The sequence below is a fragment of the Ovis aries genome, chromosome 13 (assembly GCF_016772045.2).
Source record: "Ovis aries strain OAR_USU_Benz2616 breed Rambouillet chromosome 13, ARS-UI_Ramb_v3.0, whole genome shotgun sequence".
NCBI classification, from domain to species: Eukaryota; Metazoa; Chordata; class Mammalia; order Artiodactyla; family Bovidae; genus Ovis; species Ovis aries.
Genome location: NC_056066.1, coordinates 39,035,355 through 39,048,615, shown reverse-complemented (window position 1 = coordinate 39,048,615; position 13,261 = coordinate 39,035,355). Strand labels below are relative to the sequence as shown.

Genomic DNA, 13,261 nt, shown 5'->3' with positions numbered 1-13,261 from the left:
TTCTCAAAATCTTTGTCCAAGCACCCTCGGCCTAGTCAGAGGAAGCAAGGCCCACACACCTCTTCCTGCACAGCCGCTGGGCTCTGAGGCCTGGTTGTGTCTTGTTCCCCAGGCGCTCAACCACACCCAGCCCCCGGGGCTAACACTTCACCCCCTGGGGAGCCAAGGCTCAGTGGTCACCAGGAAGACCTGCCAAGCTCCCTGATAAGCCCCAGAACCACACAACCCTGGCTGGAAGGCCAGTTTGAACTCCTGCCCCCTGGGTGGCCTGGGAGGGAGACCATAAGCTCCCTGAGCCTCAGTCTTCTCATCTGTAAAAGGGGCAATAATCACTTAGTTGAGGTGGGGGAGGATGAATGGGAACTAGCCTAGGGGAGGTGCCCAGCCCCTCTGTGGCCAATAAGAGCCCTGGCTGGTTCTGGGTGGGGCTGTGGAGCCCAGCACTCAGTTGTGAAAAGTTTCTAGGAGGGAAGCATTTTAATTTCATCATTAAATTTAATTCCATCATCAATTTAATTTCATCATTCAAAGTTAACTTCTGTGTCACAGAGGAAAAATAAAAAATTATTTAAAATTACACACAAATGTAATGGTGGTGGGGCACAATTCTTTAGGTTTTGCCCACGTGCTGTGACTACTGAGCCCATGCATTGACAACACTTCAATGAACAGGCGTGGCCATGTCCCCGCCACAAACACAGGTGCCAGCCGGCTCTGACTTGAAGGTGACAGCTGGCTAACTCGGCCCAGAGTGACTGTCCGGGTCCCTGGGTGGCCCCCTCCAGTCTACTCTGCATAGTTCAGGTAGAGGAGCTATTTCAAAGACTCTGGGGCAGGCCTGAGCAACAGACATACACCAAGACCTCGCAACCTCCCTAAAGTGGCAGTGGGCAGCTGGCTGAAGCCCAATGTTTTCAAGACTGATTCCAAGACAGTGCAGAGGTGGAAAACACAAAGTCCATGGCTCCAGATGGGCTAAGATGATATGCACAATAAAGATGAGAAGGTGGAGGGCAAGACAGAGGGAACCAGAAGTGATGGGAAGACTTGGGGGTGTTTTGAGAGCAAGGAAAGGGGGCATTTCTGGAGGGGCAGCTGGGCACAGAGACATGGGTAGATTGACGAGCAAGCCAAGCTGTGCGGGGATGGAGGTCTGATCTGCATCATTTGAAGGCCCCACCCCTAGAGTCTGATTCCAGAGATCTGCACTGGAATCCAAGAACCTGCATTTCTAAGATGTCTCCAGGTGAAGCTGAGACCAGAGCCAGGACCACACATTGAGAACCACTGGTCAAGGCTGCCTTGGTAACAAACTCCAACCAATGAGAACGCTGCCCGTCCATCAGAAGACCACATTTCATATGTCAATTACTTCCTAACACGCAGGTAAATGCAAAGACACAGACTCAGGCATCTCACCTTGAGAGGCCTACCTAGTTCATCAGTGTCTTCTGGTCTCTCCACAAACCAGAATCACCAGGGCCCTTGTTAAGGCAAAGGGTTCTGTTTCCTCCCTTGGAGGTTCTGATTTAGTGGATGTGAGAATCTGCATGTTAACAAGAACCTACTGGAATTCTTATCTGTGACTGTTCAGGGAAGGAAATCCTCCTCATAGGAAACCCTTACTTAACAGCCAAGAGAATGGAACCAAGAAGGCAACACCTTCCCCTAGGGGGATGTCCTAAGATTCAATTCAGTTCCAACACCACCCAAAGTCAGCACACTTTACCTGCCCAAAGGAGAGGCCAGTCTCTACAAAAAAAGCTGTGCCCCAAACAAAGCAGTCAAGTTCACAGCAGGATGCAGGCCTGCCAGGTGTGGAGCCTGGTGCTCAGGGACCCTGCAACCTCTGAACCTTAATGTGTTCCAGGTGCTTGGGGGTAATATCACTGAATTTGTGTAACAGCAGCCTTAGGAGGCGAAGAAGGCAATGGCACCCCACTCCAGTACTCTTGCCTGGAAAATCCCATGGATGGAGGAGCCTGGAAGGCTGCAGTCCATGGGGTTGAGAAGAGTTGGACACGGCTGAGGGACTTCACTTTCACTTTTCACTTTCATGCATTGGAGAAGGTAATGGCAATGCACTCTCGTGTTCTTGCCTGGAGAATCCCAGGGACGGGGGATCCTGGTGGGCTGCCGTCTATGGGGTCGCACAGAGTCGGAAACAACTGCAGCGACTTAGCAGCAGCAGCCTTAGGAGGGAGGGAGCCTTAATCCTCAATTTCCAGATGAGGCAACAGGTCCAGAGAGTTGAGGTAAGTCGCTCAAAGTCACATGGAAAGCAGGTAACAAAACTGGGATGCGACCAGGTTTGTCTGCCTCCAGAGACCAGCTCTCAACACGCCTGTCCTACCTGCACTGTTGTAACATCATAAGGGTACTACGTGATGTCACAGCATACGGTGTCAGAATACGTGCCATCATAAGGGACATTTGACTCATTTGAAAAGACCCTGAAGCTGGGAAGATTGAAGGCAGGAGGAGAAGGGGACAACAGAGGATGAGAGGGTTGGATGGCATCACTGACTCAACGGACATGAGTTTGAGTCAACTCCGGGAGCTGGTGATGGACAGGGAAGCCTGGCGTGCTGCAGTCCATGGGGTCACAAAGAGTCAGACATGACTGAGCAACTGAACTGAACTGAACTGAACTGAACTGAACTGATAAGGAATATGTGGTCTTTGATCCAAACTTTCAGGATCTCCTGAGAGGTAGAGGGAATGGAAGTGTCTTTAGTTACTCACTGCAAAGCTCCTTCTATTGGGCCTGAGTTTAAGTCACAGATACCTGGTGGCTAGAAGCCCCTGGAAGGCTTCAGGATGCAGGCTGGTTGCCAGGGGGACCAGGCATATGACTAGAGGGTTGGTATTTTCAGCCCCATCCCCACCCCACCACCATGAACAGGGGCTGGGGGCTGAGCCAGCGACCAATGGTCAATGATTGAATCAACATGCCAACACAACACGGCTTCCCCAGTGGCTCAGTGGGTAAAGAATCTGCTTGCAATATAGGAGACACAGGAGACTCGGATTCAATCCTTGGGTCAGGAAGATCCTCTGGAGAAGGAAATGACAAACCACTCTGTTGTATTCTTGCCTGAAAAAATCCCATGGACAGAGGAGCCTGGTGGGCTACAGTCCATGGGGTCACAAAGAGTTGGATACTACTGAGCGACTAAGCACACACGCACGCACGCACGCACGCACGCACACACACACACACACACACACAGCACAGTGACCTCCGTAAAAGCTCTATGTGGAGGGGTTTAGAGAGCGCTGGTGGGAGAGGCTAGAGGGTGACACACCCAATCTTCCAGGGACACACCCAAACCCCTTCAACAGCTTGCCCTGGCTGTTCAATTGCATCCTTCATAACACACTGCTAACAGTAAACAAAGTGTTTCCTGGAGCTCCGTGACCATTGTAGCAAATTACAGGAAGATAAACCCTTGCTTTATGGCACTCTGCTCCCCAGATACTACATTTTTTTTTACAAACTGAAAGTCTGTGGCAAACCCACATCAAGCGAGGCTATGGGCCATTTTTCTAATACCATTTGCTCACTTTGTGTCTCTGGGTCACATTTTGATAATTATCACAAAATTTCACACTTTTTTACTACTACGGTATTTGTGATGGTGATCTGTGATAGGTGATCTTTGATGTCACTACAACCAAATGATAATGACTTGGTGAAGCTTCAGATGGTAGCAAAATTTAGCAATAAAGTATTTTTAAATTAAAACATATACATTTTTTTTAGTCATAATGTTATTGCATATTTAATAGACTATGTTGCTGTTCAGGCACTAAGTGGAGTCTGACTCTTTTGCGACCCCAAGGACTGTAGCCCACCAGGCTCCTCTGTCTGGGGGATTTTCCAGGCAAGAGTATTGGAGTAGGTTGCCATTTCCTTCTCCAGGGTATCCTCCCCACCCAGGATTGAACCTGCATCTCCTGCATTGACAGGCAGATTCTTTACCACTGAGCCACCAGGAAAGCCCCTTAATAAGACTATGGGATATCGTAAACATGGCTTTTACATACATTGGGGAAACCAAAATATTGGGGTAGTATCTGCTTTACTGTTGTGTTCTGGAATGGAACCCACAATATCTCTGAAGTCCCCTATACTAAACTTAAGTACAAGCTGGAAAGAGTGTGGGTGATGACCAGGAAACCCCCTACTTGTGATGGCATCTAAAGTGGGGAGCAGTCCTGCGGGACTGAGTCCCTAACCTGGGAGGTCTGTGTAGTGTTAGACTCTGGGTAGTGTTAGAATTGAGCTAACCTGTAGGAGGACATCTGCTGGTGTTCACAGAGAACTGAAGTGGTCGGTGTACGAAAAGCCCACACATTTGGTGTCAGAAGAGCTGTGAGGAGAGAAATGGTTTCTCTGAGCAGTGAAAGACGATGTGGAACCATACAGCCTCTGCACTGACTACTTCCTGAGGCCCTCCCCACTCTGGGTGACTGGTGCCCTGCTTGCTCAGCCCACCGACCGTGGGTCCCTGAGTCCTGTCCTCCCCTCAGAGATCCTAAGTTGCCTTTTTCCATCCCTTCTCCTCAACATTCATAAACTCAAGTTTCCTCTCTGGGCTGATCTCAGCTAACAGTTCAGAAAGTCCTCATTTTTACTAACTTGTGAATGACTGATGACGTCATTTGACATTTTTTCAGGACGTGCTAACTCAGGGGAACCTCCAGCTGGTGTTACAGGAAGGTGGGGGAGGTATTTTTGGACAGGCCATGCTCCTTTTTAGATAGTAAGGCAAAGGAGAAAGGAGACTCCATCCCACACTAGTTCCTCCCTTGGCAGCTTTCTATCTGGGACAGTGGGCTCCTGGTATCCCATAAGTTAATGGCAAGAAGCTACTCCTAAAATTCTAGTTTATAATTCCTCTGTCACCCAAGGGTTGTTTATTAGAAAGGGTTGAAGTTTCGAGGCAGAAGACTCCTTTGCTTTGAGTACATCCTCTCATGTTCTGGCACTGTTTCACTAGGTCACCTAAACACTAGCTATCTCAGGGTTGCATCTGTATTTGACTTTGCTCTGTGCTGTTAATGAAGGGCTCAGGCATTGTGAAGTTACATGTCTGCCTGGAGATTTCTGTTCAGAGAAGAGAAAAGATTATCCCAAAGGTTACAGCTGTATTGCCCTGTAGGACTATCACCCATTTTGACTTTAAGTTAGCAAACTTATTACAAAATGACTTTTTTTTTTTCCTTTGGCCACACTAGGTGGCATGTGGGATCTTAGCTCCCTAACCAGGGATCAAACTGGTGCCCCCTGCAGTGGAAGCACAGAGTCCAGGGCACTGAACTGCCAGGGAATTAATTCCCAGAATGATTTTTTAAGTCAACTACAAATATATCATTTGTCCAGGTATTCTATGAACCAGCTTTATATTGGCCTCCTAGATTCATGCATGGTTTGCATACAGCTTCAAAAGATGTTCATTTTATATTGCATGATTTAACTTTTTGAAAATTATACAGTGAAACAAGAGTCCTTCAAACCTACACCTTCCTCCTGGGTACCCCCCTAGTTATGAAAACTCAGAGTTACAAGGAAGCCTGCAGAGATGATGTGGTTGAGGGGGACTGGGAGAATCTTTTTCCTTCCTGATGTTCAAAAGGCAATGTTCCCTGGAGCAAATGAGTCTGTGCTGAGGCCCAACCAGGCTACATTTAATATCAGAAAGGGATGGCCAAAGCGTGCTGGGAAAGTGATGCTATAAAACCATGACGTCCACTGCATTTTGAAAACATGAACAGGAAACGCTGTCCAAAATGTTTGAGGCATTCCTAGAAAGTCATGCCTGGGGAGGGAGAGGACACTGATCTGTGTCCTGGAGGCATTTGGAGCAGACAGTGAAAAATAGGCTTCTGTATCCAAAAAAAGGGATAGGTCCTCCAGAGAGAGGACACTGTCTCCACGACCTCTCCAGATGGAGTTTCCTGGGGGATCTCAGTGGAGAAGGGTTGAAGGGATCGGAGCAGAAGCCTCAGGAGGTCTACACAGGGTTGGGGTGGGGCAGGGGGGCACATGAGAAACTCAGGCTGAGTCCCATTCCCACCCCTGCTGTGGACCAACAACCAGCCCCTGGGGCTTCAGCCTCCCTGGACCTCAGTTTTCTCCTCTGTGAAAGGAGGAGGTTTACACTAGACAAAATGCAAGCCTTCACTCTCCAATACTTAGCCACCAGCCACATGGGCTCCACAGCCCTTATAATGCTGATAGCCTGTATCAAGACACACTCGGTATAAAATACACACTGGGCTTCAAAGGCATGGTACCAATAAAAATGTAAAATATCTGATTAATAACTTTATCTTGATGACATGCTGACACGACAATATTTTAGATATACTGTTAGATAAAATATTAAAATCAATTTTATTCTTTCTTAATGTGGCTGCTTAAACATTTAAAATGACATCTGCAATTTATTATGTATTTCTATGGAGACAACACTGCTCTAAGGTCTCTCCGGATGTGAGCCTCTAGAAGCAAAGACAAGACACACTGAATACTAATGTCAGGTTTGCTTTGCAATATCATGAAGACTAATTAGCCATGTGTCAATTGCTCTGACCAAATCTCTAATCACTATTTTGTTTCTACTGCAAGGCACTTAGTCCTTTCCTGGTCAGAGTCAGTGGACAGAAGTCCACCATCCAGGGGACACATTGGGAGACAAATGCTCACATCTGCGACTTTTAAGCACCCACATATTCATGTAGGGATTTGATCCATGAAACTACTAAAATGTGATTTGGGATTCCATCCATTCCTTTTCTTGAAAACTTTTTTTTAAATTGGAGGATAATTACTTTACAGTATTGTGATGGTTTCTGCCATATATCAACATATGCCTGTTATACAAAGGGAATTAAATCTGAAAGGAAAGATAAATATTGTATATTAATACATATGGGCTTCCCTGGTAGCTCAGCTGGTAAAGAATCTACCTGCAATGCAAGAGACCAAGTTCAACTCCTGACCAAGCTCAACTCCAGTATTCTTGGGCTTCCCTGGTGGCTCAGTTGGTAAAGAATTCACCTGAAATGTGACCCAGGGAGACCTGGGTTTGATCCTTGGGTTGGGAGGATCCCCTGCAGAAGGGATAGGCTACCCACTCCAGTATTTTTGCCTGGAGAATTCCATGGACAGAGGAGCCTGGAGGGCTACAGTCCATGGGGTTCTCGAAGAGTCGGACATGACTGTGTGACTAACACACATTTATGCACATATATGGAATCTAGAAAGATGGTACTACTGATGAATCTATCTACAGGCTATCTATTACTTTTTGTAGCCCCACCATCTCTGATGACTGTTACACCACACTGGCTTCTTGTCCTAGGCGGTGCATTTGGAGATGTGACTTTCCACAAAGGAAAGTCTTAAAACTCAAATACTGGGAATCCCTGAGACCTGAGATGGGCAGGGGTGCCGGTTCTGGACGATTGAAAATGTGCCTGTAAAGTTTTCAAAACAGAGTACTGAAAACAGTATTTCAAAACAGCATTTTCAATGCCAAGGAGAGACCAGTCATGAAGGAAAGTTGGTTGGGGTGATGCAAATCATCACCCCCAGTTTATCTACTTTGCAGAGTCAGATTTTAGCAACTAGGTTTCTTCAAAGCCAGTCACACCTCTGTCCTTCATGGGGCCAGAGAGAGTACTTCTGAGCCCTGTCTGAACTCCAACCCCAGGCTTTCTGTTTCTGAAAGACAAACGTCATGCACCTGCTATCTCAACTGTGCAAAATGACCAAAACGGGATTTCTCAAACGGAGCCTCTGCTGCTGAACTGGGCCCTCGAACATCCTGATGGTTTGTGAGTCCAGGCTCTGGGCATCTCCCTACAGGATGAATGAGGGGTTGAAGGCACAGGACAGCAGGGGCCCTGTGGTCAAACACATTTTCTTCCTGGTCAGTTAAGACCAGCCGTTCCCCTGTCCCAGGAGTAAAGGAAGGAGAGGGATCAGCCATGCAGCAACCCGGAACCCTACCAACATGTGGGTGGCCGAGGGCAGGCAGGCCTGGAAGCAAGTAGAACTGCCCGGCGGCAGTCACACTGGTTCTCTTCCAGCATCTTCTCTGCTCTAAGAGGATCCCCCTCAGGGTCAGAAACATGGTCACACAAGACAGAACGAGTCCCTCGTGGCAGAGCTCAAACTATGAATGGAGGGGGATGTCCTGGCACTAGGCTGTGGCCCACGGCTAGGTCTATGGGACATTTCTACTACCGGGCGGACACCAGCTCAGCCCCCTGTTGTCAATGGAGAAAGGGGGTGGACGCCAGCCTGGAAGGGCAGCTGGGAACCTGATGGGGAGAAAGCAGAGGGTGGGGAAGAGGAAGGACATAGCAGGTTTGGGCTATGGGAGCAGGCCCAAGGGGACACAGGGGCAGGACGGGTGAAGGACGAGCTGGGAGGAGGTCTAAAGTCCTTAAATGTTAAGGTGAAGAGTGCAGATCTGGTCCTGGGTGTAGCACAGAGCCGGGGTCTGCCAGCAGGCAACACGGATGGATGGAATCATTGGGAAGAACTAACCAACCAACCATCTGAATTCAGAGGTGGTGCAGACAGATTCTGAGCATCACCTGTGGTGCTCACAAGGAAAGAACCAGACCCTAGGTAGGGTGGAGGATGCAGGGAAGGGGAGGAGGAGTGGAGCTTGACCTGAGGGGGATCTGCCAGCACTGGCTACCTGGATGGGGAAGGGGAGAGGTGGCTTGGGGAAGCTAGGGATCCAGCAAAAGGAAGGATCCAAGATGACGAGGAGCTGCTCAGCCCTGGGCCAGGACCATTGACAACTCTCCCAGCCCAGATGATGTCTTCCTTATACAGTCTCTTTCATACCACATGGCCTTGCAAAGTGACAGCTATCGGTGTCCATGTTGATGTAGGTGCAAATAAATTTGCTGCCTCCCCCAGGTAAGACCTTTCAGGGAAAGAAGATACTGTTCTCACAGGTGGTTGAGGAACATTAGCAATGATGCTGGGAAGGGCCATGGACCGTGTGTTTGTTCAGCACGGGATTTCTGTGGCCAGGATTCCAGGATGAGACTCCACAAGCACCGTAACCCCAGGGTGTTCTCAGTTACCCCAGAATGTTCAGACATCTGCCTCACCCAGGACCTCATGTCCTGCAACTTAGCTGAGTCACTTCCAGGAGCCGGGACAGAGGCAAAGCCACAAACCGAGGCTCACTGCTAGTAGTTAGCAACTCTAGCTTAAAAGCACAAACTGGGTAGGGAAGATGAGGCTGAAAAGGAGGTCTGGTGATTGCCTTTCAAGGATCCACGCTTTGCACAAAATCAGGCGAGCCCTAATGACCAAGAAAGGGATAATGAGTGTGTGGAATTCAACTGGAGTCAAGAATGTAACCGTGAATTCTCACATTTATGAAGTGGTCCTACCCAGATGTAGGGCATCGCGAGTCTGTGTGGAGGGTGGAAGGACAGTAGCACAAGAAAGTCACTCTGATCCCTAGATTCAACCTCAGCTCTAGGTCAGACACCACTTTCTAGGAAAGACTGTTCTGAGACCCATGTCGAGTTATCTGTCCTCAGAGTCCCTTTTACTTCTTTCACGAAGCACTGTTTTCTCCTATGATTATTATTATGGGTTTACTATTTTATTGGATTAATATCCTGCTTTGGTACCAGAGCTCCGTGAAGTCTGGGATGGCTTCTGGTTTTTCTCTCCCTGGTGCCTAGGACAGAGCCTGGCTGTTCACAGGTGCTTGGTCAATGTGAGTCAAAATGAAGCTTGAGGAATAAAGGAAGAGCTAGTGGGTTCTGGGCTGTGCTGAGGGACAGCCCATTTCAGCAGCTGAACACTACCTGGCATTTTCACAACAAACCTCCAACGGGTCAATATTAAAGGTCCAAAGGGCAGCTGACTCCATCTTTGCAGGTTACCACATGGAAAAATTATGGAATAATTAATAATAGCTAATAATATTATTTATCTAATAAAGAATCTGCCTGCAATGCAGAAGACCCAGGTTCAATCCCTGGGTCAGGAAGATCTCTTCGAGAAGGGAATGGCAATCTACTCCAGTAGATTGCAAGAGCCTGGAGAATCCCATGGACAGAGGGGCCTGGCGGGCTACAGACCATGGGGTCACAAAGAGCTGAACACGACTGACTGACAAACACTTTCACTTTCAATATTATAATAACAAATGATATTATTATTCCATGATAACTAATTTAAAATAGTTATAGTAAAGAATAACAATGTCTATAAAAAAGAGGAGACATATAAGAAAAATATAAGGTAACTATCAACTTGGAGCATCTAACAAACAAAATGATTTTTAGGCTCTGTGGTGGGGAAGGGGAAACAATACCAAGTTATATAGTTCAGGCCCCTTGTCACATTTTCCTCAAGGGCATCTGACTCAGGAGAGAAGCAGCAGACCTCCTTCAGTCTCTCACTTCTTGTCTGATGGATTCTTTCATAGGACATAGCAAGTTAACTACTTTTCCTGTTATTCAACTGAAAACACATTAAAACAAAAAAAGACTTTCCCCAGGACTGCAGGAAAAACTGATTATGTTGAACTTAACAGTAGGTAGTACTGGGTCCAATAAATTCCTTAGGGATTTTCAAAGGCAATTTGGATTCCGTTTTCTCCTTTTACCTGGACTTCAACACTACATGAGATTCAGCCACTCTCTGCTTCCTTAGGCTAGGGTGGTGATTACGGACAAGCCGACATTGAGGCAGATGTAGGCAATGTCTCAGGGGAGGGAGGCTTGGGTTATCCTCTTCCAGCAAGATGAAATGAATATCTCAGCATAAGACAGAATCCAAGAACTGGAGATGAGTCAGGAGCCTGGTGAGTTAGCGCCTGGTCCACAGGACACTTGCGGGGCCCCTCTTGTGCCCCCCAAGTGGTTTGTGAACTAAGACAGCTACGTTGACAAAGCTCAACTGTCAGGACTGAGAATCGAGACCATCTGTGTCAACATGACTTGACTAGTTCTTCCAGGAAGTTATTGTAAACCAATAAATAAATCTGCTGTTCACGGCAGGAAATTCCTACAAAACAATCTGTCCTGGCACACTAGTTTGCTCACCTGGGAAAACAGCTTTGCTGATCAATGGTTTACTCTCGAAGACTCCCTTTAAGACTCTTGACATGCTGCATCCACCCACCCTGAACTGTATTATGTACTAAGTGACCACAAACTTTGCTGAAACCTAGTCAATTTTCTGTCTGAAAAAGCACAGCTTAAAGAGCCTGGGCATGGACGTCTAAACCCTGTAAAGACACCTCCTAACCCTCTTTGCCTAGACATTGACAGGCCCAGGCTCTGGCCATGTCTTTTTCTGACAGTCACTTGAATGAACTTGGCTTTGCTTTACCAACAGGCTTTTCTGATGAAAATTTTGGAGCCCAGAACTAACACAGGAAATCAGGTTTGGTTCTCTTGGAAACAGGAAGCATCTAAATGTGAGTTACCCTATATCAACAACCCACCAGGGTGGGGTAATCAGTAAATGTAGTCAGTTTTCCTCCAAAATAAGAAGGCCTCTATTTCATTCCCTCTTTGAGGAAAAGACCTGGTATTTGAACAGCTGCTCGTGACACACTGCAAATGCACGATTTACCTCCGTGTCCCTCTGATTTTACATTTTCTGCATTTTCCAAATTTTCTACAATGAGTTTGCATTATTTGGAGGGTGAGTGAGAGGAAGCAAAGCAAACACCATAAAAAGAAAATTAATTCCCTCATGTACATTAGAAACAATTGTCAGGTCTTAATTTAAAACACACACTCAAGAGTATATAAAATACCCACTGAGAAGCTCATCTCATTAACCTAGCAAGATCCCCCACTGACATCAACAGGCATGTAGAAATGTGGTCCAGCTTTCATCATGCTGCCTGGGTTCTCTCTTAAGAGGCCTCTGGGGGTGTTTGATAAAATACACCAGCAAAAGTATTCAGTCGGTCTAGGGTAAGGCCCAGGGATCTGTGTGTCCTTCTCTTCTTTTAATGAGCGCTTAAATGATTCGCAGAATCAAGCCAAGGGTAAAGCACACTCAGATGCCGAGCTCAGCTTCCACCAAAAACCATCCAAATGAAAAAGGAGCAGGTGAGCAGTTGACAAGGGAAGGTTGCCTCACCTATCTCATACAGGTGGCATTGCCCCGTGCCCGGGTGCTGAGCCTGTCCGGAAGCATGGACTCACGAAAGCCCGTCTCCCACCAAAGCCAGGAGGAGCTTGCGGCTGGGCTCAGGCGAGCTCCCCAGACAGAGCTGGCTCAGGGAGCAGGCTTCCCCCGCCCCTCTCCCCAGTCCTGCAACTCCCTGTGTGCCCGGCACCGGCATCGGGAGCAAGACACCCGTCAGCAACCCTGATCGAGGCTCCCTTTTACCTTAAAGAAACTTCCTCGCTTGTCCAGACTGCGGGTGCCCATGGTCTGAGTTGACATGGCCCCCCGACGAGGCTCTCCTGCACGCCGGGGACTCCTGAAGGTAGAGACATGTGTGATGGTTAGTCCAGCCTGTAGGAAATTCCTCTCTAAGCCACAGAACACTCACAACAACCCTCCTGCCAAGATCTTTTTCCATCAACAACAAGAGTGCCGTTTTATTTCCCACCAAAGCCCTTCCATCTCCTTTCAGGCTGATTTCCTGCCGCCCATGGCTCAGACTCGGCCCCACCTTCGCCGCCCCCCTCTCGCTCCTCCAGCTGACGGCTCAGGCTCCCGGGGACTGCGGATAGCATAATGATTGCTCTGTGTGTTTGCTTGACCTCATGCTCAAGTCCTAGAGGGACAATGCTAGATGTCACTATAATCTGCTCCAAAGCTCACGGACTTAATGCGGCCGATCACAGAGGCCAGCGGAAGAGTGAGGCCCTGCGTGTCCCAGAAAATCCTGCAGGAATGGGATGAGGTCATTAACAGCTCTGCCAGCCCTCTTCCCCCAGGCAAGGTCAATACAAGGGCACCGGGAAGAAATCCCTCTCTTTTCTCCTAAGAAATCAAAGCTTCAGATGAAATCCTGTGTGCCTGCTGACAGAGATCAGTTTGTGTTAAGAAACAGCATGTAAACAGCTCCAGGATAACCCAAGAGGAGGCAGGGTGGACACTGGAACGCAGAGGGGACTTTAAGGGCATGATCAGGTTCTGAATCATAACTGCGGCTATTTGAGCTTGGAATTGCCCTCACTGGGGCATCAAAACCCAATAATCTTGTCTCCCGGCTGCAACGCCTTCCAC

At 47.9% G+C, this 13,261-nt stretch overlaps 1 protein-coding gene across 30 annotated transcripts in view; it reads right to left on the bottom strand.

Moving 5' to 3' along the window:
- The window catches only part of RIN2 (Ras and Rab interactor 2), a 205,114-nt gene that overhangs the window by 86,264 nt on the left and 105,589 nt on the right, over positions 1–13,261 (bottom strand). For 27 of the 30 annotated variants that reach the window (XM_060397492.1, XM_060397505.1, XM_060397495.1 and 24 more), the window contains one exon: positions 12,413–12,506. In XM_060397492.1, coding sequence (XP_060253475.1) covers positions 12,413–12,469 — 57 coding nt within the window. In that variant the 5' untranslated portion in view covers positions 12,470–12,506. Of the gene's footprint in view, positions 1–4,294; positions 4,377–12,412; positions 12,507–12,701; positions 12,893–13,261 lie in introns of those variants that run through there. The other 3 variants (XM_060397496.1, XM_042229621.2, XM_060397494.1) reach the window with 3 other exon arrangements.